At 54.9% G+C, this 25,724-nt stretch overlaps 1 protein-coding gene, 1 long non-coding RNA gene and 2 other non-coding genes across 5 annotated transcripts in view; 3 read left to right on the forward strand and 1 right to left on the reverse strand.

The window, feature by feature from the left end:
- The first annotated feature begins 7,541 nt into the window (after positions 1-7,541).
- On the forward strand, positions 7,542-12,443 carry LOC146420844 (uncharacterized). 2 transcript variants are annotated; one of them, XR_014848931.1, is made up of 3 exons: positions 7,542-7,654; positions 8,597-8,693; positions 11,720-12,443. It is a non-coding gene; the product is annotated as an uncharacterized LOC146420844 (long non-coding RNA). The 2 variants fall into 2 exon arrangements; XR_014848929.1 differs by lacking the exon at positions 7,542-7,654 and having other exon boundaries at positions 7,730-8,693.
- On the forward strand, positions 8,124-8,207 carry LOC146420845 (small nucleolar RNA SNORD45). Its single transcript, XR_014848945.1, has one exon. It is a non-coding gene; the product is annotated as a small nucleolar RNA SNORD45 (small nucleolar RNA).
- Positions 11,247-11,330, forward strand: LOC146420846 (small nucleolar RNA SNORD45). Its single transcript, XR_014848946.1, has one exon. It is a non-coding gene; the product is annotated as a small nucleolar RNA SNORD45 (small nucleolar RNA).
- A 1,950-nt stretch (positions 12,444-14,393) lies between the features above and the next one.
- LOC146420847 (tenascin-X-like) overlaps positions 14,394-25,724 on the reverse strand; it is a 39,709-nt gene continuing 28,378 nt past the window's right edge. Inside the window, exons 29-40 of the mRNA XM_085047977.1 lie at positions 24,164-24,535; positions 23,025-23,432; positions 22,240-22,596; positions 21,168-21,539; positions 19,828-20,196; positions 18,305-18,429; positions 17,897-18,029; positions 16,784-16,935; positions 16,398-16,494; positions 15,681-15,842; positions 15,242-15,438; positions 14,394-14,610 (exon numbers count right to left, since the gene is read on the reverse strand). Coding sequence (XP_084904103.1) covers positions 14,530-14,610; positions 15,242-15,438; positions 15,681-15,842; positions 16,398-16,494; positions 16,784-16,935; positions 17,897-18,029; positions 18,305-18,429; positions 19,828-20,196; positions 21,168-21,539; positions 22,240-22,596; positions 23,025-23,432; positions 24,164-24,535 — 2,825 coding nt within the window. The 3' untranslated portion in view covers positions 14,394-14,529. The remainder of the gene's footprint in view (positions 14,611-15,241; positions 15,439-15,680; positions 15,843-16,397; positions 16,495-16,783; positions 16,936-17,896; positions 18,030-18,304; positions 18,430-19,827; positions 20,197-21,167; positions 21,540-22,239; positions 22,597-23,024; positions 23,433-24,163; positions 24,536-25,724) is intronic.

Raw genomic sequence — 25,724 nt, forward strand, 5'->3', positions numbered from 1 at the left:
ATTCTGTTATCACTCTTAGATTGTAGTTTCTGCAAACAACAGGTGCTGATAGTTGGAATGTCAGTGGCAAGGTCCGTTCATCGGATGTTATCCAGTTCAAGCAGGCAATTCAAAACCTGTAACAGTGTGCCGGGTTAATGATAAAACTCTCTCTCCTCCGAGAGCGAAGGGCCCCGACACCCCCTCCCCCACCCACAACAGAACCTCTTAGATGGAAGTGAAGAAAAAACTATTTATTTGACAAAACCACGCAGAGTGCCCTGCAAGGCACAGGGGAAGGGGAAAACCAAGGTGAAAAGGAGTTAGTCAACCTGATTAAAAAGTCCTTTTCTCAGACGCAGCCCCTCTCCTCCTCGCCCCCCCCCCCGGGCTGGGTGGAGCTCCCTGGAGAGCTCTGCTGTCCTCTGGCCCTCCTGGGTCTCCAGGTGGCAAAGCAGATCGAAGAGAAGGGGTCCAAACGAGGAAAAAGAAAAAATTGGAAAAAATGGAAAAAACGGGAACAGAGCTCACTCCGACCCCCGTCCAGCACGCAGTCTCTGCCGGGCGACGAATCCTCCCCCGGAGCGAGGCTTGGGGAAAATGTTTTCAAAACAACCCGCGTTTCTCTCTTCGGCTGGGTGTAGTTAAAGAGACAGGACCACACATTTTTACACATTTTTTTCTTTCTTGGGCATCTAAGCCAACGATAGGGGATAAAGGATTATCATAACATCAATCCAAGACATTCCACCCCTTATTCCATAGCGTTGGCTTAAGGCCCACCCTAACATCTTCCAACTTTAAACACACACACACATATATACACATACATACATACATACATACATACACATATACATATATACATATATACACATATACATACATACATATAACTATGTACAAATAATGTCATTCGGTGAACAGTGGTATGTTGCCATCCCAACCTTACATGTGGCCTTCACCCAAAATTAAATTTCCCTGAGGGATACATTGTGTTTTTCCATCTTCCTGCATTATCCACCAAGTGCACCCTGGTCCCTCAGCAAAGACAACCCCACGGATGGGTTTGTCTTTATGTGAGGCAGAATCAATCCAGACAGTTTTCCCTAACAAGCCTCTGGCATGTACTGCTGGGACCTTATCTCCATCCACTGTATGCAGAAGCTCAGATTGGGCAGGACCTGCTCGGTTGATGGAGCCTCGGGTATTGACTAACCAGGTGGCCTCTGCTAAATGTCGCTCCCAATTCTTATAAGTTCCCCCACCCAATGCCTTTAGGGTGGTTTTTAACAATCCATTATACCGTTCCACTTTGCCAGCGGCTGGTGCATGATAGGGAATGTGGTACACCCACTCAATGCCATGGTCTCTAGCCCAGTTGTTTATGAGGCTATTTTTAAAATGAGTTCCGTTATCTGACTCAATTCTCTAAGGGGTACCATGCCTCCACAGGACTTGGTTCTCAAGGCCCAGGATGGTGTTATGAGCAGTGGCATGAGGCACAGGGTAGGTTTCCAGCCACCCCGTGGTGGCTTCTACCATTGTGAGCACGTAGTGCTTGCCATGGCGGGTTTGAGGCAGTGTGATGTAATCAATCTGCCAGGCGTCTCCATACTTATATTTAGACCACCTTCCACCATACCACAGGGGTTTCACCCGCTTGGCTTGCTTGATGGCGGCACACATTTCACAGTCATGGATAACTTGAGAGATACAGTCCATGGTTAGATCCACCCCTCGGTCTTGTGCCCACTTGTAGGTGGCATCTCTGCCCTGATGGCCTGAGGCATCATGGGCCCATCGAGCTAGGAATAAATCTCCTTTATGCTGCCAATCCAAGTCTACCTGGGACACCTTTATCTTTGCAGCCTGATCTACCTGTTCGTTGTTTCGGTGTTCCTCATTAGCTCGACTCTTGGGGACATGGGCGTCTACATGGCGGACCTTCACAGGTAGTCTCTCTGCCCCGCTAGCGATGTCTTTCCACTCTTCAGCTGCCCAAATTGGTTTTCCCCTACGCTGCCAACCAGCCTTCTTCCACTTTTCCAGACAACCCCACAGAGCATTGGCTACCATCCATGAATCAGTATAAAGGTAGAGCTTTGGCCATTTCTCTCTTTCAGCAATGTCCAGGGCTAACTGAACGGCTTTGAGCTCAGCGAATTGGCTCGATCCACCCTCTTCTTCCCTAGCTTCTGCAACCCGTCGTGTGGGGCTCCACACAGCTGCTTTCCATTTTCGTTTTGTCCCTACAAGATGACAGGAACCGTCAGTGAAAAGAGTGTAGCGTGTTTCGTCTGCTGGCAGTTGGTTGTATGGTGGGGCTTCCTCTGCACGGGTCATCTGTTCCAGCTCCTCTTCCTCAATCAGACTAAAATTTTCACCTTCAGGCCAATTTGTAATTATTTCCAAAATCCCAGGGCGATTCAGATTTCCCATACGGGCGCGCTGTGTGATAAGGGCAATCCATTTGCTCCATGTACCATTGGTGGCATGATGAGTAGAGGGAACCTCTGCTTTAAACATCCACCCCAGCACTGGTAGTTGAGGTGCCAGGAGAAGTTGTGCTTCTGTGCCAATTACCTCTGAGGCAGCTTGGACTCCTTCGTATGCTGCTAGGATTTCTTTCTCTGTTGGGGTGTAGTTGGCTTCAGACCCTCTGTAACTTTGGCTCCAAAATCCCAGTGGTCGGCCTCGAGTCTCACCAGGCACCTTCTGCCAAAGGCTCCAGGACAGGCCATGGCTCCCAGCTGCAGAGTAAAGCACATTCTTTGCTTCTGGCCCTGTCCTGACTGGGCCAAGGGCTACTGCATGAGCAATCTCCTGCTTGATCTGGGTGAAAGCTTGCTGCTGTTCAGGGCCCCAGTGGAAATAATTTTTCTTAACGGTAACCAGGTAGAGAGGACTCACAATCTGGCTGTACTCAGGGATGTGCATTCTCCAAAAGCCTATAGCTCCCAGGAAAGCTTGCGTCTCCTTCTTGTTGGTTGGGGGGGACATTGTGATGATTTTATTGATAACCTCAGTAGGAATCTGACGCCGTCCATCTTGCCACTTCACTCCTAGGAACTGGATCTCTTTGGCAGGCCCTTTGACTTTGCTCTTTTTTATAGCGAAACCGGCTTCCAGGAGAATCTGGATGATTTCCTTTCCTTTCTCAAATACTTCTTCTGCTGTGCTCCCCCACACAATGATGTCATCAATGTATTGCAAATGTTCTGGAGCTCCACCCTTTTCCAATGCAGCCTGGATCAGTCCATGACAAATGGTGGGACTGTGTTTCCACCCCTGGGGCAATCGGTTCCACGTGTACTGCACGCCCCTCCAGGTGAAAGCAAACTGAGGTCTGCACTCTGCTGCCAGAGGAATGGAGAAAAATGCATTTGCAATGTCAATAGTAGCATACCACTTTGCTGCCTTGGACTCTAGCTCATACTGGAGCTCCAGCATGTCTGGCACAGCAGCCCTTAGAGGTGGAGTCACCTCATTCAAGGCACGATAGTCCACAGTCAATCTCCATTCTCCTTCAGATTTTTGCACAGGCCAGATGGGGCTGTTAAAGGATGAATGGGTCCTGCTGACCACCCCTTGGCTCTCCAGCTCACGGATTAGTTTGTGAATGGGAATCACGGCATCACGAGTTGTCTGGTACTGTCGGCGGTGCACAATCGAGGTTGCAATTGGTACTTGTTGCTCTTCCCCTTTCAGGAGTCCTACTGCAGATGGGTTCTCTAACAGTCCAGGCAAGGTGTTCAATTGTTTTATGCCCTCTGTCTCTACAGCAGCTATTCCAAATGCCCACTTGAGTCCCTTTGGGTCTTTGAAATATCCATTTCGGAGGAAGTCAATACCCAAAATACATGGAGCCTCTGGGCCAGTCACAATGGAATGTTCTTTCCACTCTCTTCCAGTCAGGCTCACCTCAGCTTTCACGAGGTTCAAGTCTTGTGATCCTCCTGTAACGCCGGAAATAGAAATAGGTTCTGTCCCCACATGTCTCGATGGGATTATCGTGCATTGTGCACCAGTGTCAACTAAAGCCTCGTATTCTTGTGGCTCTGATGTGCCAGGCCACCGAATCCACACTGTCCAAAAAAATTCGGTTTTCCCTGGCCTCTACCTGGCTAGAGGCAGGGCCCCTCTAACCATGGTGGGTATTTGTGTTAGAGGTTCCTTCAAAGGAATCAGACATATTGAGTAGAGCTACTTCCCTTCTGGTGGAGTTCCTTCTCTGAGTCTTGCCCTCCTTCAATTCACGCACTCGTCGTGCCAGGACAGAAGTGGGTTGTCCATCCCACCTGTTCATGTTTTCTCCACTGTCACACAGGAAATACCACAACTCATGTCGAGGGATATATCCAGTTCTCATAGCTGAGGAGCGTCTGCGTGGGGTAGCAGAACCTCTGATCTGTACTGCTGGGATTTGGAGAAGGCTGTCTTTAATCTCTTTACTGAGTTTCTCATGATTCTTCTCTATCTTATTTTCTAGTTTCTGCAGATTTGTTTCCACAGCTGAGATTCTTGCATTCATTGGGCTATGCACGACATCTGCATACGCTCGGAGTTTCCTTGTCATATCACGCACAGTCTCATGCCCGTCATCTTGCTTCATAATGGCTAAAGCAGAAGCATACCCTGATGGCCCAAGCTTTTTCCGCCACATCACAGGTGTACATTCTGTCCTATCTGGGTCTATAATTGGATCTGGGTTTGCTATGTCCTCTGAGAAGACAATTTCTACCACCGCCATTTCTCTCAAGCATTGAATCTCTTGTTCTATGGTTCTCCACTGGGTTTATTGCGAATAGAGATCGTCGGGATGTAGGTATCTTTCCCTCGCAGCTCTGATAGCTCGTCTCCAGAGGCTGCTGCAGTCAGGCCCATCTCGTATAGTTTGGTTGATATCTGGGTCACATGACACAGTCCCTAAATGCCTTGCCTCAGTAGGATCTAGAAGGGTAACATCGCCTGCGGCATCCCAAAGACGGACTAACCAACTAATCACAGATTCATCATCTCGTTGGACATAATCTTTTCTTAGGTTGTGAAGGTCTCTCACATTCATGGATTCAACAATGACCTCTGACTCAGTTGCTGACCTTGAGGGTCCCTCCCCACTGTCATCTGGGCGATCAGTCTTAAATTGGGCTTTCCTGCTCCTTGTAACAGGAGCAACTGCCACTGGCTTAGGCTCCCTTACTTCCTGTTCTATAATATCCGACAGTGTACGATAAGCATATGCCAGGGCCCAACACATTGCACTGCAGTTGTCTCTGCACTTCTCTTTCAAATACTTCCCCACTTCAGCTGGTCTCGGGATTTGTCCAGGGGGAAATTCCCAGTCTATTGGGTCAGAGAATTTCTTTAAAGTTTTACCTATGTCTTCCCATACTCCACACCATTCAAATTTCCTCACATCTGGATTAGGTGCCTGCTCCTGCTCAGCCCCTCTGGACTTCTCAGCCCTCATTCTGGTAAAACTGAACATCATATACATGGAACCTCCTAGGTAAAGCACCTGTACTACCAAGTTAATGGTCTCTTTAACATCCAGGGGAAACTGAATATTCTCAAAAGATGATATACCAGATTTAAAGGGAAAGAGATGGGTGAGGAGCCAGGAAGCTTGACCCTCTACTTCTCTAACAGGTTGGGTAATATTACTAACAAAACTCCAAAACAGGTTACTAAAACTAGAGGAGGAAACTAACAGAGCATGTACATCTTTAACTGTTTCCCATACCTTCTTACAGATCGTCAGTATCACACACATTACTATAACAAGCTGGAGTCGTGTCCCTGATTGGTGGAAATTATACATTAGGGACAAGATTGCTCCTACCTGTTGGTAGGGAAACAAACCTATGTGCCAAACAGACAGTATTACATCAAACAACCTCCCATCAAACAGCATAGTGACTACTGATGGCTGTAATTCAATACCAAGCGTTTAAAACCAGAATGCAATTATTAGGGTTTTTTCTTCACTTTCTCTAACCCCACAAAAGGTGTAAAACAAGTAATCAAGGCCCCCTAAGTTGGGCGCCAAATACCGTCCCAGGTTAATGATAAGAGTCTCTCTCCTCCGAGAGCGAAGGGCCCCGACACCCCCTCCCCCACCCCCAACAGAACCTCTTAGATGGAAGTGAAGAAAAAACTATTTATTTGACAAAACCACGCAGAGTGCCCTGCAAGGCACAGGGGAAGGGGAAAACCAAGGTGAAAAGGAGTTAGTCAACCTGATTAAAAAGTCCTTTTCCTCAGACACAGCCCCTCTCCTCCTCGCGCCCCCCCGGGGCCGGGTGGAGCTCCCTGGAGAGCTCTGCTGTCCTCTGGCCCTCCTGGGTCTCCGGGTGGCAAAGCAGATCGAAGAGAAGGGGTCCAAACGAGGAAAAAGAAAAAATTGGAAAAAATGGAAAAAAAAAAAAAACGGGAACAGAGCTCACTCCGACCCCCGTCCAGCACGCAGTCTCTGCCGGGCGACGAATCCTCCCCCGGAGCGAGGCTTGGGGAAAATGTTTTCAAAACAACCCGCGTTTCTCTCTTCGGCTGGGTGTAGTTAAAGAGACAGGACCACACATTTTTACACATTTTTTCTTTCTTGGGCATCTAAGCCAACGATAGGGGATAAAGGATTATCATAACATCAATCCAAGACAAACAGCTATTTCACTACTACATCTAAGCTTAGCTAGCACCAAAAAGAAAGACATTAGTCATCATTACACAACTATTTTTCACAGCAAGGCTACTTTGTAAAAAAGAATTAAAATTATACACATAGTATCCATTGTAATATTTGCGAAAAGCCAACATTATGATATGTATTTATCACAAGCCCGTGGGGTTTTCTTGCTCAAGGTTTCAGAGGGCACAGCCTCCTTTTATTCTAAACTCCCGATTGCATATTGCCTTCTTCCTTTCCTTATCGGCTGAGGCACGAGGAAGGTACAACCTTCCAGAACCGCCTACCACATACCCAGCCCCTTGAACGTGTATCGCCATTTCCCCCTGAATTTCAGAAGTTCAGGCTGTCTGCGTTCTGCGGGTCCACCAGAAGTTCACACTGTCTGCAACAGGCTTCGCAGTTACCCGTTTGTCCTATTGCCCCAAAGTTCAGGAGTTCACACTGTCTGCGTCAAGCCGCCTGGGGTCTGTAACAAACTTGTCCGGGTCGATGTTCATAGCGCCATTAAGACCCATTTTGAAGAAACTAACACCTATTCTAAGACAATCGTGAAGAACGCCCACACCTATTATACCACGTCGACTTTTTTGTGAAGATATAAGAACCCATTTTTCCTATCGAGATGAACGCGATTGGGATGTGGATGGAGACAGTGACGAAGGAACTGGCTGGGGTAGGGGAGGTTGCGATGGGAATGGAGGCGGATAGGGATAGAGGCGGTCGACATGGGGCTAGAGGCTGATGGTATGGGGATGGAGGAGGATAAAAGGGGAAGAAGGCGGATGGGATGGGGATGAGTGACGAAAGAGGTGAATGGGAGCAGACAGAAGTGGCTGAAATGGGGATGCAAGCCAACCAGGCCGCATGGAGAGCGGATGTGGGCGGATCCCGGTGGCAGCTCCTCCCGCCCGCCGCGGCCGGATGTCCCTTCCGACGGAACCGAGGGCAGGAGCGGCCGCGTGGTGAGGTACGGGCCGGGGGCAGGTGGGGTCCCGGGGGATCGCGGGGCGTCTCGTTGCTGGCAGGGGCCGTGGGCGGGAGCGGCGGGATCGGCGGGCACGGAGCCCCCCGGCAGAGCCGCCGCAGGTGCCGGTGGCGGGGCTGTGGAAGGGCCGCTCCAAGGGCGCGGTGCCGCAGCCCTGCCCCGAGCGCGGCGCTGCCGGAACGGCGCGGCTCAGAGCGGAGCGGCCGGGCCGGGCGAGGCGGCGGCGGGAGGATGGGCAGGCCGATGGCGGCGGCGCCGAGGCGGGGCCGCGGGAAGGGCCGTGGCGGGGCAGCGGCTGCTGGGGAGGTTTCCCTTGCGGCCAGCGGCGCTGCAGCTGCGCCGTTCCAAGGGCTGCGCTGCCGGGGCACCGCTGCAGGCGGAGGGAGCGTCCCGCGCTCGGCTGGGAGCAGCGGCTCTTGGCCGGCAGCGCCGGGCCGGGCCGGGCCGGGCCGGAGGAGGCACTTCCCGGGCCCGGGATGAGCGCTGGCATGTATTATCTGAGCGGAGCTGATGTCTCTCACCGCTTTAGCTCTAGAATTACTCTGAGGCCCGGGAAGCTGCCGATCCGTCGGGCAGTGGAGCTTTTCCCAGTCGTGGCATCAAGTTGCCGTCCCAAACTCGGAGCCAGCTTGAGGAGAGAGGGCCCAGGTTGGGATGTGCCCCATTGCCGCGTGGGCAGGTGCAGCTGTGGGCTGAGTGGTGGCTGCTGTGCCCAGGAGGGGCTCTCAGCTGGCCCGAATTGCTTGGTTTGGGAGTTGGTGGCCAGGTGCATGTGGGAATGTTGACTCGGGGTGTCCCTGAGCCCCCGTGTGCTGGCAGAGCTGTGCAGCTTCCACGTGTGCAGCTGGGCTGGTGCGAGTGCGGGTGGGAGTGTGCGGGAGGGAACTGGAACCTCTGGTCAATCCTGGCCCTAAACCAGGAATGTTTTGTGCTTCTTGCAGGTCTCCAGTAGAGCCCCGGACGTTCTGGCCAGCCCAGAGCTATGATCCAGCATCTTGGAGAGTCCCCAGGGCTACAGGTCCCAGTGGGCTTTGACAGGTGAGGTTTGGGGTGACCCAGGTGCTGGCGTTGTCCCTGTTCCCAGGGCATTGGATCTGCAGACAGATCTGCCGCCGCTGGGAAGGTGTCACTGGGTGTGTGCTCAGGGACACGTGGCTCCTTGTGGCTGTCCTGGCTCATGTCAGCTCCCGAGGTATTGATTCATGAGCAGGGAAAGGAAAGAGGCCAAGGGCACTTTTTTGTTCATGTCCTTTTGTGTCTGTAAAACCCAGCTGGAGCATTTGTTGCCATATTTTCCAAGGCAGTGTGACGTTTTTCTTTATTTAAGTATTATTTGTTTCATTTCTGCATCCTGGGATGCACAGTGATCCTCATTCTGGCTCAGACTGAGAAAAGAGCATGAGCCCCCGGTGACTGCAGGGTGGAGGTGGTGCAGAGCAGGATGGTCACAGGGGTTTCACACGGGTGTCACAGGGTTCTATCCATAGTGATGATGTTTCCTGTCTCTCCCATCATGGCACACGTCCCATGTCACACCGGAGGTATTGGTCCCAGCCTCCCTGATGAGTGTCCCCTGTCCCAAGTCACACAGGGAGTGCTGGTCCCCAGCCCCTCGCTGATGTCCTTTGAGGCCTTGTCCCTGTTTCCCACCCACCCCTTCCTTACAGTGAGTAAAGAAGCAGGCAGAGAGACCTGAGCAGCTGGGGGGGACACTGGAAGGAAACCAAAGGCAGCCCATGGATATTCCTAAACTAGAGGACACAGCCTTCCCTCTTCCCACCTTGGAAAGATTTGAAAGTCCCTGTTCTTTGGGAAGTTTGCAAAGCTGTTTCCTGTCAGAGGTGCTGAGGAGGTCCCTCTGCACTTGCAGCAGCCTGAGGAAAGGGACCCACTCTGGAGAAGTTGGTGGAGAACTGTCTGCTGTGGGAGGGATCCCAGGCTGGGGCAGGGGAAAAATTGCCAACTGCTCTTCCTGGCAGCGGCAGGAGAGGATGGTGTTACAGTCTGCTTATTAAAAGTTTTGGAGAGATGCTTTTGCCTGAATTAAGGTGTCCATGAGACCATAAGCCAAGGTCAATGTTATGTATTTTATTTCACAGTAAACGAGAGAGATGGAAAAAGGAAGAGGGGTAGAGAAAGATGGTGGCAGATTAAGTAGAAAATACCAGCATGGGATCCATGGATCCCAAGGGCATTCCATTGTTCTTTCCATCTTGGTAGCGAAGTTTCCCCCAGGAGTTCAGTGGATTAATACACATTTGGGCCACGTGGGAACGAATGCCCAGGTACCTCCCTGGGGGGAGGGGCAAGTTTGACACTGTCTCTCACAACCGTCTCCGAATCTGTTATGCCACTTTGCATCACATGCAGTGCTCTGGTGGATGGCCTCAGGAAATGAATCTGAGGAGCTTCAGGGGACTTTGATGGTATCTGACCCTCCCTGAGCTGCCCCTCACCTGAATGTATGGGGTGTGTGGCCTTCCCGGGGTGGGGATTTTACAACTGAACCATTTTGTGTAAGAGAGGATGGGTTTTCACTGCCTCTGAGCAGAAGTGCCACCCACCAAAAACCTCTCCTTCAGCCCCTTGGTTGGAGGCAAGAGGAAAGCTCAGGTAATTTGGTCTGTGGACTATGGCCTTAACCACCCCAAAACAAACCAGAGCTGATTTTCAGGACAGCTGCTGGATTTGGCTTTCTGGGGGATAGTTTCTTCTCCCTCAGCCTTGTGTAGTTCTCTCTAGACCTGAGACAATCAAACAACTGTGTCACCTTTATGTTATCTCACGTTCCCTTAGGTGGCTTAACTCACAGTCCAAAGCTCCCCTCAGGAGGCGCCTTCAGGGAGGGGTGGGCTTCGGTGGTCGCAGCATCTTTATACCGTTTTGCCATAATAGGCAAAAAGTCCTTCGCTGGCAAAGTTTGAGGCAATAACCACAACATTTCAGTGTGCGGCAGACAGGAATGGAGGGGGATGAGGATGGAAGCCGATGGAGGCGGATGTGGGCGGATCCCGGCGGCAGCTCCTCCCGCCCGCCGCGGCCGGATGTCCCTTGCGGCGGAACGGCGGGCAGGAGCGGCCGCGTGGTGCGGGACGGGCCGGGGGCAGGTGGGGTCCTGGCGGATCGCGGGGCGTCTTGTTGCTGGCAGGGGCCGTGGGCGGGAGCGGCGGGAGCGGCGGGCACGGAGCCCCCCGGGCACGGAGCCCCCGGCAGAGCCGCCGCAGGTGCCGGTGGCGGGGCTGTGGAAGGGCCGCTCCAAGGGCGCGGTGCCGCAGCCCTGCCCCGAGCGCGGCGCTGCCGGAACGGCGCGGCTCAGAGCGGAGCGGCCGGGCCGGGCGAGGCGGCGGCGGGAGGATGGGCAGGCCGATGGCGGCGGCGCCGAGGCGGGGCCGCGGGAAGGGCCGTGGCGGGGCAGCGGCTGCTGGGGAGGTTTCCCTTGCGGCCAGCGGCGCTGCAGCTGCGCCGTGCCAAGGGCTGCGCTGCCGGGGCACCGCTGCAGGCGGAGGGAGCGTCCCGCGCTCGGCTGGGAGCAGCGGCTCTTGGCCGGCAGCGCCGGGCCGGGCCGGGCCGGGCCGGAGGAGGCACTTCCCGGGCCCGGGATGAGCGCTGGCATGTATTATCTGAGCGGAGCTGATGTCTCTCACCGCTTTAGCTCTAGAATTACTCTGAGGCCCGGGAAGCTGCCGATCCGTCGGGCAGTGGAGCTTTTCCCAGTCGTGGCATCAAGTTGCCGTCCCAAACTCGGAGCCAGCTTGAGGAGAGAGGGCCCAGGTTGGGATGTGCCCCATTGCCGCGTGGGCAGGTGCAGCTGTGGGCTGAGTGGTGGCTGCTGTGCCCAGGAGGGGCTCTCAGCTGGCCCGAATTGCTTGGTTTGGGAGTTGGTGGCCAGGTGCATGTGGGAATGTTGACTCGGGGTGTCCCTGAGCCCCCGTGTGCTGGCAGAGCTGTGCAGCTTCCACGTGTGCAGCTGGGCTGGTGCGAGTGCGGGTGGGAGTGTGCGGGAGGGAACTGGAACCTCTGGTCAATCCTGGCCCTAAACCAGGAATGTTTTGTGCTTCTTGCAGGTCTCCAGTAGAGCCCCGGACGTTCTGGCCAGCCCAGAGCTATGATCCAGCATCTTGGAGAGTCCCCAGGGCTACAGGTCCCAGTGGGCTTTGACAGGTGAGGTTTGGGGTGACCCAGGTGCTGGCGTTGTCCCTGTTCCCAGGGCATTGGATCTGCAGACAGATCTGCCGCCGCTGGGAAGGTGTCACTGGGTGTGTGCTCAGGGACACGTGGCTCCTTGTGGCTGTCCTGGCTCATGTCAGCTCCTGAGGTATTGATTCATGAGCAGGGAAAGGAAAGAGGCCAAGGGCACTTTTTTGTTCATGTCCTTTTGTGTCTGTAAAACCTGGGGTTTGCTTTTGTTGTTATATTTTCTTTGGGGATTTGAGCATTCCTTTGTTTTTATTAAAACTATTTTTTGTTTAATTTCTGCATCTTGGGAGATACTATAATCATCATGTGGGCAGGAGGGAGAGCTCAGGAAGTAGGGAGGGATGGGGGGAAGCTGCTTTTAAGATATCCTCAATAGCATCTGGTTTTTTGTCAATAACTTCAGGTAATTTTCCCAAGTTGAATGTGTTTTCTTAGTGGTTGGTGAGGGATTTTTCCCCATGGTTATCTCAAGGCATGAGCCTTTCGTAATATTTTTTTCTCCCCATTCAGCTGATAAGAGCAGTAATAAAGCAGCTTTGGTGTGTACCTGGCATCCAGCCAGCATCCCACCAGACAGATCCTGTGACACTGCATGATCTTGTGGTTTTGTATCTCTTGTGATAGTTGTGTGCATCTACAGGGAGGCAAAATAGGGGATCCTGAGCCTCTTGATCCAGAATATTCTCATCTCCATATGGGCGTGTGCCTGGTAACAGAGATACCACGTGTTCCTTCTATTCATGGGGGCATGTGGATCTTTTTAGAGGTGCTGATATCACCAGGCAGGACCCTCATGGACCCTTCCTAACATTCATCCAGCTTCCTGCGCGGAGCAGCTTTCCCTGGAAGGGCTCAGGCTCTGGGCATGGCTGGGGTTGAGGAGACCAGCCCTGAGCACTGGGCAAGCTGTACTGGTGAACCCACAGCTCCAGCATGAAGTCACCCACCAACAGGTCCCAGAAAGAGATCCCCCTATCTCCAGGGCCCCTCATCTCCCAGCACAGCCTTCCCCTCTGGAATTCCCCTGGAGCTGACCCCAGCCTCAAACCCAGTGTCTCCAGGCGTCACCCTTGACTCCTGTCAAATCCCTTGGCTCAGTGGGGCTGGACCTTCTTGAGGCATCAGGACCCCAGGATCAGGGAAAATAGGGAGGTTGGGAGGACAGCAGGGTCACAGGCAATGGGAACAGCCAGGTGACTGGGATCTCTCCAGTCTCTGGAGGCACTGGGGAGCACTGGGGAATGGTGGCACTGGGACACCAGGGCTAGGCTTGGGGCCGTGCTGGGGTGCTCACAGTGCCTGGCTCCAACCCATTCCTGGCACTTCAGCCCCAAACTGCTCCAGGCCCTGAGGGGAAGATCCTCTGCTCGACCCCCTCCCATCCCACCTGGGGCCACTGTGTCCTGCCAGATCACCCCAATCCCGCTCAGCTGAGCTGTCCCAGACAGGGGGTCCCAGGGCTCTGTCTCCAGCAGGGCTGTGGCTCCAGACTGGGCTGATACTGGGACACAGCTCCTGCAGTGTCCCTATCCCCAGGGATGTCCCTGTCCTGCTCTTGTCCCACTGCTGGCCCTGAGGGTGTGACCCTCAGGCTGGGGCCTGGCTGGAGCCCTGTTCAGGATCCCTCCTGGAGCAGGAACCCCTCAGGATATGGGGTCCCCATTAAGGGTTGGGCAGAGATGCAGCTGTGGCCACCTGTGACCTGTACCAGCACCTTTCCATGAAGATTCCATCCCTGTCTGGTGGAACCCCAGGCCATGTACTCCAGTGAGATTTAGCTGTTCATGAAGCCCCAACTGCTGGAACCTTTCCTGATGGCACAAGAGTTGAGGGGATGTCTCTTCATCCTGGGATAAAGGACTCCAGGAATCCTGAGGTGCTGGAAGGGATCCGTGACCCAGGGACAGAAAGTGGCTGTGCAGGGACAGAACCCCCACCCTGGATCAGGGACTGAATTCCCACACCTGGGTCAGGGACTGAACTCCCACACCTGGGTCAGGGGTTGAATTCCCATCCCAGGTCAGGAGCTTAATGACCTTGAGATGACCATGACCATGAAATGAGTGTGACAGCAATAGTGATAAGGAGATAACCATGGGATCATTGTGACATGAGATGACCACAGCACAATCAGGACATGCCTGCGACAATGAGATGAGCATGACATTATCATGACCAAGAGATGACCATGAAGTGATCATGGCATGACCATGACCCAGATCCATCTCTGAGTCTCAGGAGGACACCCAGGGTGTTCTAGTTCCAGGGAGTTGTTTTGACTGATTCTGTGACCTCTGTTTTTGGCTTCACTGGATAATTTGTCCCATCCCACCCCATCCCTGCCCACATCCTCCAGGGCCAGTGGGGGGATTTGGTCCAGTACTTCAGTGGACACTGGGATCAGAACCACGAGGATCATTTGGAGCCTCCCTGCCCCTGCTCGCCCTGGGGATGACCTTGATGCTGGAATGATCTTGACCTCGGCCTGACTCCCTCCTTCCTTCTGCCCCAGTTCCAGGTTCACCACAGGACAGGGGAATGACCATCAGCTTTTATTACCCCCCAATAAAAGTTTCACCTTTGAGCCTCCTCAAGTGCCATCTGGGATCCCCCCAGCACCCAGGGGGCCCCCCAGATCCTGGAATTCCCCAACACTCAGGAGGCCTCCCCAGCCCCCTCAGCTGCGCTGCGGTCGCAGCTTCATCTCGGTGAAGGGGATGGAGACATTGAAGCCTTTCCAGGGGAACCAGTGGATGCCCTGTGGGGAGGGGAGGTCAGGGACTCCCAGAGACCCCTGTAAGTCCTCACAGACCCCCATAGACCCCCACAGACATCTACAGGCCATAGACACCCCTGTAGACCCTGTGGATCCCCACAGACCCTGTAGAACCCCATAGATCCTACAGACCCCTAGAGACCCCATAGGCCTCCATAGACTCCAGCGGACACGCATAGACCCCTGCAGATCCCCAAAGACCCTACAGACCTTCATAGATTCCTGTGGATACTTGTGGACCATCACAGATCTCCACAGACCCCCAGAGACCCTACACATCCCCACAGGCCCTGTAGAATTACACAGATCCCCCATAGATTGTGTATCCCACAGAGCCTTATGAAACCCTGTAGACTTCCATAGACCCTTAGAGACTCCCACAGAAGCCCTATAGACAGATTCCCTATAGTCCTATAGCCCACTCAAAGGCCCCTCAGACCTCCCTATCCACTCCCATAGCCCCCCCGCCTCCTATAAACCCCCAAAAGCCCTCAACAGCCCCTTGCAAAGTGCTCCCAAACAGACCTGTATACCCCCAGTCCTCCCAAATTGCTCCATAGTCCCTCCATACCCCCCTAATCTCCTACCCCATGGCACCCCCTCTCCCTGGTACCTGGTGGTCTCGGGTGGTCCCGTAGCGCCCGTTCAGGTTGGCGTAGTGGCAGTTCCGGTACCACCAGGCCCCCCCGTAGGCCACGGCGCATGGAGGGGGCCGGGGGCGCCCCGAAGGGTCACGGCGGTCCCGAGGGTCCCGGGAGTCCCGGTCCCGTGTCGAGAAGGGGCTGCCCGAGTGGTAGGAGAGGGCATCCCCTGCGGAGGGTGCTGTCAGTACCCCCAGGAACCACCAAAACCCACCAGAAACTCCAAAAGCCCCAGGGACCCCCAAATGCACCAGGGGCTCCCAAAACCCAGCAGGGACCCCCAAACGCACCAGGGACTCCACAGACCCCTGTAAGCCAGTGGGCCCCAAAACCCCCAGGGATCCAAAATCCCACCAGGTACCCACAGAAATTTCCAACCTCCCAAGGACCCCCGAGCCCCACTCCGCTCACCGGCGGTGCCGCTGAACGCCCCTACTCTGAGCCGATATCGCTCCTCGGCGCTGCCGACGGCGAAGTCGCGATAGAGCGCAAAGGCCGAGTCGCGGGGGGTCTGCAGGTCCACGCGCAGCTCCGTAGGGGTCACGGCCGTCAGCTCGTGCAGCGCCTCGTTCCCTGCGCCCCAAAATCGTCCTGCATCCCCAGAAGCCCTGTGCCCCTCCCCAACTCCTGCATCTCCGCTGAAATACTGGGGATTCCCCAAACGTCTGGGGACCCCTCAAGTGCACCCTGGGCCCCTCGACCTCCCCCATAACTCCTGAATGTCTCCCCCTCAAACTCCTGGAGACCCTCGAAGTCCTTCCTGGACTCCTGGGGCCCCAAAACTTCCTGGGATCCCCAAATGTCTGGGGACCCCCCCCAAGTCCCTCCAGATCCCTGGGCAAACCCCCTGGACTCCTGCGTCAGTGCCTCGTTCCCTGCACCCCAAAACCTTCTTCCCAATTGCCTGGACCTCCCCTGGATCCTAGGAGTCTACCCTGGACCCCTGGGGAGCCCCCAGGTTCTGGGGCCCCACCGAGCCCCCCCAGTGCCCCCCAGGAACTGGCCGTCCTCAAAGTTCCCCCTGCCCCCCAAACCCCCGGAGTGCCTCCGTTGCCCTACGCCCCTCGAATTTTAATGGGTCTCCCCCAAGCACCGGCTTCCCCCCAACCCCCCAGGGCCCCCCCTCACCGAGCCAGAACTCGCCGCTGACGTTGCCGAAGCCGCGGGCATACGACTCCCACCCCCGCCAAAAGTCGGTGCCCCCATCCTGGCGGCGCTGGAACACCTGGGGGGAGTCAGGGGCACCCCTGATTGCCACCCCAAAACGCTCCTGACCCCTGATTGCCCCCCCAAACCCCTATTTCCCTCCCATACACCCTATAGAAGGGCCCAGGCCCTCCCAGTGCCTTGCCATCATCCCTCAACCTTCCCAATGCCCACCAACACCCCCTGGTTCTCCTGCAGGACCCCGTATCCCCCCCAAAGTCCCCCCATTTCTCCCCCAGAATTCCATAGAGCCTCCTAAACCCCTGCCCCCCACCCAGAAGTTTCCCCGCTAGTGCTCCCAGTCCCACCAGCCAGCCGCCGCCGTCCGTCTCCATGTCACAGAAGACCCTGAGGGGCCGGGCAGGGTCCCCCCGGAGGAAGATGATGGTCTCCCGCGAGGGGCCTGGCCCGTTCAGCTGCTCCTCGGCGCAGTCCCGGGGGTGCGGGTGCGGGAGGGGTGCTGGGGGGGCACGAGGGGACCCCTCAGACACACCAGTGGCTTCTGGCAACTCAGGGGTGTAGGTGCCCCCTCCCCGAAAGGACCCAGAACCCCTGACTCAATAACACCCCCACCTCTATCCAGGGACCCAGGGGCACCCCCACCCAAAGACCCATTCCCCCCCAAAAGGGCCCAGGGGGTGGGGTGTCCCCCACTCAATAAATGCCCCCCAGGACCCAGCCTGAATTCCCAATATTCACCCCCAACAAAGGACCCCGCTCTCCCAAAAGACCACAGGCACCCCCCACTGCTTCCCTTCGAGACTCAGGTATCTTGGTGCCACCCCCCCAAGATCTCAGCTGCCCCCAGATGATCTAGGGGTCCAGCCATCCCTTCAAAGGACACAGTTTCCCCAAAAAAGAACCCGGGATACAGGTGTCCCGCCAGTGAGTTTCCCCCTCCCCAGGGACCCAGGTGTCCGTGTCCCAACCCCCCAAAACGACACCCCCTTCTCCAAGAACCCAGACCCCCAAACAGACCCAGGTAACCGGGTGCCTCTCTCAAGGACCCACCCCCGCCCATCAACCCAATCCCCCCCAAAGGACTCAGACACCTTCTCAAATAACCCCCACAAAGGACCCAGATATCCAGGTGTCCCCTCACTACAGGACACCAATCCCCAAGAGACCCAGATGTCTGGTTGGGTACCCATCCCCCCCAATAACCCCCACCCTCCAAAAGGACTTAGGCACTTGGGTGTCCCCACACCATAACCCAACCCCTCCCCCAGGTGTCCCCCTCCCACGGACCCACCAGTCCCCCCAAAAGCACCGTGGGTCCAGATGCCCCCCAAAGTTCCAGCCCTCCTTCCAAGGGACACAGCTTCCCCTGCCAATAACCCCACCCCCTATAAAAGCACACGGGGGTCCAGGTGCACCCCCAGTGATCCCTCCACAGCCCCTGCACAGCTGCCCCCACTCACGAGTGTCGAAGGTGGCCTCGAGGGGGGTGGTTTGGGAGCCTCCCCCTCGGCCCCACAGCCGTACTCCATAGTGCCCCGCCGGCTCTAGCCCCCATAGCTGCTGCGACGTAGCCTCAGGAGGCAGTTGCAGGGTCTGGGAGCATGAGGGGTATTGGGGTACCCCAAGGAGATATTGGAGTCCCCGGGGAGGTATTGACTTGCCCAAAGCTGTTATTGGAGTCCCCCAGGGGTGTATTGGGGTGCCCAAAGGAGGGTAATGGGATTCCCTGAGGTGTTATTGGGGTCCCCAGGGGTGTTACAGGGGAGTATTGGGAGTTCCCAAGGGGATATTGGGGACCCCCAAGGAAATATTGGTGGGGACACCCTGGGTGTTCCCGGGGTTTTTAAGCTCCTTTGAGGGGCCATTACCTGCTGGGGTCCCCCGGGGGGGCCGTACTGCAGCTCATAGCCATCATGGGGGGTGCGCGGGGGGTCCCAATGCAGCTGAGCACTGCGGGGCCACACAGAGCCCACCCAGAGAGTCCCCGGGGCGCCTGGGGAAGGACATGCTGCTGACACCCCAACCCCCCCCTGCTGACACCCCAAAACCCTCACTGATACCCCAAAACCCAGTGCTGATACCCCCAACCCCCTGCTGACACCCCAAAGCCTCCTACAGGCCCCCAAGCCCTGCCCACACACTGTGCCCAATGGAGATGCTGCAGTTCCCCCCCTTTTCCCCAGACCCCTAAGACCCATTCCCCCCAGCTGCCAGTTTCCCCCAATGCCTGCCAGACCTGTTTCCTCCAGTCCCTCCCAGATCCCCCTCAGTTTCCCAGTCCCCCGAGTTCTTCCCAGTGCCCACTTTACCCCAGTCCTCACTAGTCCCCAGCACCACCCTCGTCCTCAGTCCCCCCTGGATGCAGTTTCCCCCCATTCTCCAGTTTCCCCCTGTCACCCCCATTCCCCAGCTACCCCCAATCTCCCCCAGCCTTATTTACTCCAGTCCCTTCAGTCCCCAATTCCCTCTAGTTCCTTCCAGTTCCCCCCAGACCCAGTTCCCCCAGTGCCTCACAACTGCCTCCCAGTTGTCCCCAGGCCTCCAAGTCCCCAGTTGCTCCCAGTTCCCCCCAGTTCCCCACACCACCCAGCTGTCCCAAGTTGTCCCCAGTTCCTCAAGTTCCCCCAGTCCCCAGTTCTCCTGCCAGTTGTTCCCAGTGCTACATTCCTCCTAATTTCCAGTCCCCCGGAGTCCTCTGGTTACCCCCAGCTCCCAGTTTCCCCCAGTTCTCCCCAGTACCCTCAGCTCCAGCTGATCCCAATACTCCTCTGTTCCAGTGCCCCACTGTTCTCCCTGTGCCCCACTGAACTGTCCCAATCCCCCCAGCTCCCAAGTTGCCCCCAGGCACCCCAATCACTACTCCCCTGTTTCCCCCGTTCCCCCAAGTCCCCAGTCCCTCCTGGTTCCCAGATCACCACAGCTACCCCCAGTACCCCTCAAATTCTCCCCAGTGCCCAGTTTCCCCCAGTACTTGCCAGTCCTCAGCTCCACCCCAGCCCCAGCTCACCCCAGTTCTCCCCATTCCCCAGTTCCGCCCAGTTTCACCCAGGCCCCAGATTACTCTAGGCCGCAGTTCTAGCCAGTCCCCCTAGTTGTTCCCAGTTCCTCCCAGTCCCCAGCAGATCATAGTCCCTTCAGGTGCTGCACTCCCCCATGTCTCCAGTCCCCTCCAATCCCTGGATGCCTCCAGCTCCCACTTTCCCCTGAATTCCCCAGTCCTCAGGGCCCCCTGATCCCCCAAGCTCCCTAGTCCCCCCCCAGTTCTCTGACTCTGCCAGTACAGCTCAGTTCCCCAGTTCCTCTCAGCTCCCCCTGGGCCCCACTCCCCACCCTGGCTCCATTACAGCTCCATTCACTGAGGGGCCTTTCGGGGGTCCCTGCAGTCCCTCACCAGTGATGGCCTCAGTGGAGATGTGGTCAATCCTTTTCCCACCCCGCAGCCCATAGAGGTGGAAGCGGTACCGGTGGGATGGGGACAGCCCTGGCACTGTCACCGAGCGGGACCCGCCATCGATGGGCAGGGCCTGGGGCTGGCCTTGGGCATCCCGGTACTGCAGCATGAAGGAGTCGAAGGAGCCCTCAGAGACACTCCACTGCAGCTGCACGGAGTTGGGTGTGACACTGGAGACCCTCAGCTCCCCCAGCACTGCCCGTGCCAGGGGGTCCTCAGATGAGGGGACCTCCGTTTGGTCTTTTGCTTTGGGGTCCACAGGTTGGGGCTCCTCTGAGGGCAGGGGCAGCTCCTCTGGCTTGGCTATGGCTGCAATGAAGAGGGGATGATGATGGGTGTGAGAATCCATGTGTCCATCCAAATGTCCATCCCACCATTTATCCATTTATCCATTTATCCATTTATCCATTTATCCATTTATCTATTTATCCATTTATCCATTTATCCATTTATCCATCCATCCATCCATCCATCCATCCATCCATCCATCCATCCATCCATCCAATTGTGTTTCTTTCCATGCACCTTTTACATCAGCTGGTTCTTTAACCTCTCCCTCCACTGGATCATCCAGTCACCCGACCACTGACCTGATCCTCCAAACCACCAACAAATTTCCCCAAAATCCATCATGCATCATCCATCTTTATCTATTCATTATCCATCATCCATCTACCATCCATCCATCATCCATCTTTTTACCTTCAGTTACTTCTTGAATCCATTCCTACATCTATCCCACTCCCCCCTGCACTTACTCCCTCCTTCACCCAGGGCAGAAATCAGCCATGGGCTCAGCCACTCATCCATGCATCCATCCATCCATCCATGCATCCATCCATCCATCCATGCATCCATCCATCCATGCATTCATCCATCCATGCATCCATCCATCCATCCATCCATCCATCCATCCCACTCTAGAGCCCCCATCCATTCTCAATCCATCCAACAATCACTTCCTTCAACCCTCCATCCATCCATGCATCTTTCCCTTTAATGTGGCATCTCTCTATCCCCACATCCAGCCCTCCAACCATCTATGCATGCATGCATCCATCCATCCACCATCCACCAACCAACCAACCAACCAATTCAGGAGCCCTCCATCCATAATCCATCCATCAATTGATCTATCCTCCATCCACTCAGTCCTATACCTCTCTATACCTTCCTTCACCTACATGTTCTCTGTCACTTGATCCTTCCATCTCTCCCTCCATCCATCATCCTTAATTCATTCCTCCATCCACCCTCACCCCTCTGACCTTACTCCACACCTGTGATCACATCAGTAGAGACACGGTCAATCCTTTTCCCTCCCCGCAGCCCATAGAGGTGGAAGCGGTACCGGCGGGATGGGGACAACCCTGGCACTGTCACCAAGCGGGACCCTCCATCGACAGCCAGGGCCTGGGGCTGGCCTTGGGCATCCCGGTACTGCAGCATGAAGGAGTCGAAGGAGCCCTTGGGGACACTCCACTGCAGCTGCACGGAGTTGGGTGTGACACTGGAGACCCTCAGCTCCCCCAACACTGCCTGTGCTAAGGGGGCTTCAGCTGAGGGGAACTCAGTTGGGGGGTCCTTAGGTTTGGGGTCCTCAGGTTGGAACTCCTCTGAAGGCATGGGTGGCTTGTCCAAGCTGGTTGCAGCTGCAATGAAGAGGGGATGGTGATGGGCATCCATGTATCCATCCAAATGTGCATTCATCATCCACAAAACAAGCCGTCATTCATCATCCATCCATCCATCCATCCATCCATCCATCCTCCCTCCATTTACCCATCCATCCATCTCATCACCCACCCAAAACCCAACCCAATGCCCCACCCGATCCCACAATCATCTCTCCGAATCTTTCTCTCTACATCCACTCAAACCTTCACCTCTCCTACGCCCCATTTTCCATGGACAGTCTTGCATCCTTCAAGGCATCCAACCTGTCACCAGGAACCCAACATCCATTTCTGTTTCCACAAATTCCATCCAACCACTCATCCACTTCTCCACCTTCTTCCATCAATCTGGGAAGAAATCAACTCACAATCCAGTCCAGAATTGGACTGGATTTAATCATTCAGTTCTTCAGTTCTTCAACCATCATAGATGGATCATGATCATGATGGAAGATGATAATAATGAAGATTATGGTGATGGATGACAGATAATGAGGATGATGACAGTGATGGTGGATAATGGTAGGTGCTGGTCAATAGGTTGGGAGAAGGGTTGATGATTGATTGGATGATGCTGGGGTCTGTGGGTAATCAATGACAGGTGCGGATGAGATGGCCATGATCCCTCAATCCATTCATACTGTGATCCATTGGTTCCTCTGACCATCCCCCTCACCTGTAATGCCTTCAGTGGCGGTATGGTCAACTCTCTTCCCGCCCTGCAGCCCATAGAGGTGGAAGCGGTACCGGTGGGATGGGGACAGCCCTGGCACTGTCACTGAGTGGGACCCACCATCGATGGGCAGGGCCTGAGGCTGGCCCTGGGCATCCTGGTACTGCAGCATGAAGGAGTCAAAGGAACCCTTAGGGATGGTCCACTGCAGCCCCACGGAGTCAGGGGTGACACTGGAGACCCTCAGCTCCCCCAGCACTGCCCGTGCCAGGGCGGCCTCAGATGTTGGGGCCTCAGTTTGGCGTTTCTCATCTGGGGGTTCCTCTGAGGGCAGGAGCAGCTCCTCTGGCACTTCTGAAGCTGTGGTGGACAAGGAATGGTGATGGACATCCAAACATCCATTCATTCATCCATCCATCCATCCAATCATGTTTCTTTCCATGCTTTCCCTTCAACTGGTTCGTTAATCTCTCCCTCCATTGGATCATCAAACCACCCAAACACTAATCTGATTTGTGAAACCGCCAACAAACAGCCCCAAAACCCATCATGCATCATCCATCTTCCTTCATGAATCATCCATCATGCATCTTCCTTCATCCATCACCCATCTTCATCCAACCATTACATCTTCATGCATCCATCATCTATCTTCATCCTATATTAACCTTCTTCTGCAATTCCATCCCTTTCTCTTACCACCATTTCATCCATCCCTTGACCCATCCCTTCATCCATCCATCCATCCATCCATCCATCATGCTTCATCTACCCATCCATCCACCCACCCTCAACTCTCTGACCTTCTCCATCAGGTATGAGAATGTCGGTGGAGACACGGTCAATCCTCTTCCTGTCCCTCAGTCCATAGAGGTGGAAGCGGTACCGGCGGGATGGGGACAGTCCTGGCACCGTCACCGAGCGAGACCCTCCATCAATGGGCAGGGCCTGGGGCTGGCCTTGGGCATCCCGGTACTGCAGTGTGAAGGAGTCGAAGGAGCCCTTGGGGACACTCCACTGCAGCTGCACGGAGTTGGGTGTGACACTGGAGACCTTCAGCTCTCCCAACACTGCCCGTGCCAAGGGGGTCTCAGATGGGCGGTATTCTGCTTGGTGGTCCTCAGCTGGGGGTGCTTCAGTTGTGGAGGCCTCATTTGTGGGATCCATTGAGGGTGGGGACAGATCCTCTGGGTTGGCTGCAGCAGTGACAGAGAGGGGACAGTGATGGGTGTGGGCATCAATATGTCCATCCACATGTCCCTCCATCATCCACCCAACTATCCATTATCTATCATACACCATTTGCTCCCACTCCCTTCTCACTATCCCCCCCTCGCCCATCCTTGAGCACCCATTGACACTAGCCCCATCCAATCAACCATTGACTCATCCATGGACTTAGCGACCAGCATCTGCCATCATCCAACATCTTCATCATCATCATATCAACATCTTCCATCATCTTGATTCATCCAATATCCACCATCATCCATCCATCCATTCATCCATCCATCTATCCATCCCTTCATCCATCCACCCTCCCATGGTCCCAGCCATCTTTCCATCTCCAAGCTCTCTCCAGTTTCCCTGCCGAATTCCACCCATCGCTCCTTCCCCTCCAAATCACCGTCCACCATTGGGCAGTCACAAATCCCAGAAAACATCTGCTCAATGATTAATACTTCCCACCTGCCTGGTGACCAACAACCACCATCACCCATCACACAACTACCCAACCCTCCATCCATCTTTTCACTATCCATTTCTGCAGGCATCCAATGATATTCATGTCCATCGTTCTACTCATTAATCCATCCAACGTTCCAGGCATCTATCCATAATCCACATTTTTGTCTATCTTTCCATCAATTTCCCCATCCCTAGCTCCATCTTCCCAACCCTTCCACCCTCTGAGCTTTCTCCTCACCTGTGACAACATCGGTGGAGACATGGTCAATCCTCTTCCTGCCCCGCAACCCGTACAGGTGGAAGCGGTACCGGTGGGATGGGGACAGTCCTGGCACCGTCACTGAGCGGGACCCGCCATCAACAGCCAGGGCCTGGGGCTGGCCTTGGGCATCCCGGTACTGCAGTGTGAAGGAGTCAAAGGAGCCCTTGGGGACACTCCACTGCAGCTGCACAGAGTTGGGTGTGACACTGGAGACTCTCAGCTCCCTCAGCACCACCTGCCCCAGTTCAGCCTCAGTTTGGGGCTGCTCAGTGTGGGGCTGCTCAGGTTTGGGGTCCTCAGGTTGGGGCTCCTTTGAGGGTAGAGGCAGCTCCTCTGGCACTGCTGCATCTGTGATGGAGAGGGGCTGATGATGGGCATTAAAATCCATGTGTCCATCACACCATCCATCGCACCAGTCATCTATCTGTTCATCCATCCACACTTTCATCTCCTGGACCATTCATTCCAGCATCCATCATCCACCCATCCATCAATCTGGCTATGTGGCTTTCAATTTACCTTTTCCTACAACTGTTTCCTACAACTGATTCTTTAGCTTCTCCCTCCAATGGACCATTCAATAACCAAACCATTGATCAGATCTGTCAAACCACCAACAAACTGCCCCAACACCCATTATCCTCATCATCCATCTGTCATCCATCCGTTATTCTTCCATCCTTCAGCCATCCTTTTTTCTTCAGTCAGTTCTTAAATCCATTCCTCTATCCCACTTAACTGCCCTCACCTCCCAGCCCCCATCCCAACACCCCCACTCTTACCAGGGCACAAACCAGTCACAGGCTTAACCACGCATGCACCCGCCCAGCCACCTGTGCATTCATCATCAATCCATCCAAGCCACACAGGAGCCCTCCATGCACTGATCCATCACCCCTCCATCCTCACCATCCATCACCCACTTCCCATCACTCTAACCCTGAGCTGTTTCCACTTCCCCAACTCTGGGGTGCAGGACAGGTGAGAGCATGGGAGGGAGGAGAGATGGATGACGGATATTGGATGACAGAGGGATGATGGATGATGATGATGATGGATTACAGAGGGTGCTGGTCACTATGTCATTAGAATGGTCAATGGCTGATTGGAAGGTGCCAGGGTCAGTATTTACTCAATGGGCATCCATCCATCCATCCATCCATCCATCCATCCATCCATCCATTCATCCATCCATCCATCCCTCCACCCTCCCATGGTCCCAGCCATCTTTCCATCTCCAAGCTCTCTCCAGTTTCCCTGCCCCCTCCTTCCCCTCCAAATCATCATCCACCATTGGGCAGTCACAAATCCCAGAAAACATCTGCTCAGTGATTAATACTTCCCACCTGCCTGGTGACCAACAACCACCATAATCCATGTACCCATTCATGCATCCATGTCTCCATGCAACCATCCCTCTCAAACCCAGTGTTCACAGTGGAATCTCACTGTCCATCCATCCAGACTTTTTCACCCTCCCACACTCTCACCCATTCATCAATGTGTTCGTTCAGTCACCATGCATCCATCCACCCAG

This window comes from Lichenostomus cassidix, unplaced genomic scaffold, assembly GCF_008360975.1.
Source record: "Lichenostomus cassidix isolate B80296 unplaced genomic scaffold, HeHo_3.0 HiC_scaffold_45, whole genome shotgun sequence".
Classification (NCBI taxonomy): Eukaryota; Metazoa; Chordata; class Aves; order Passeriformes; family Meliphagidae; genus Lichenostomus; species Lichenostomus cassidix.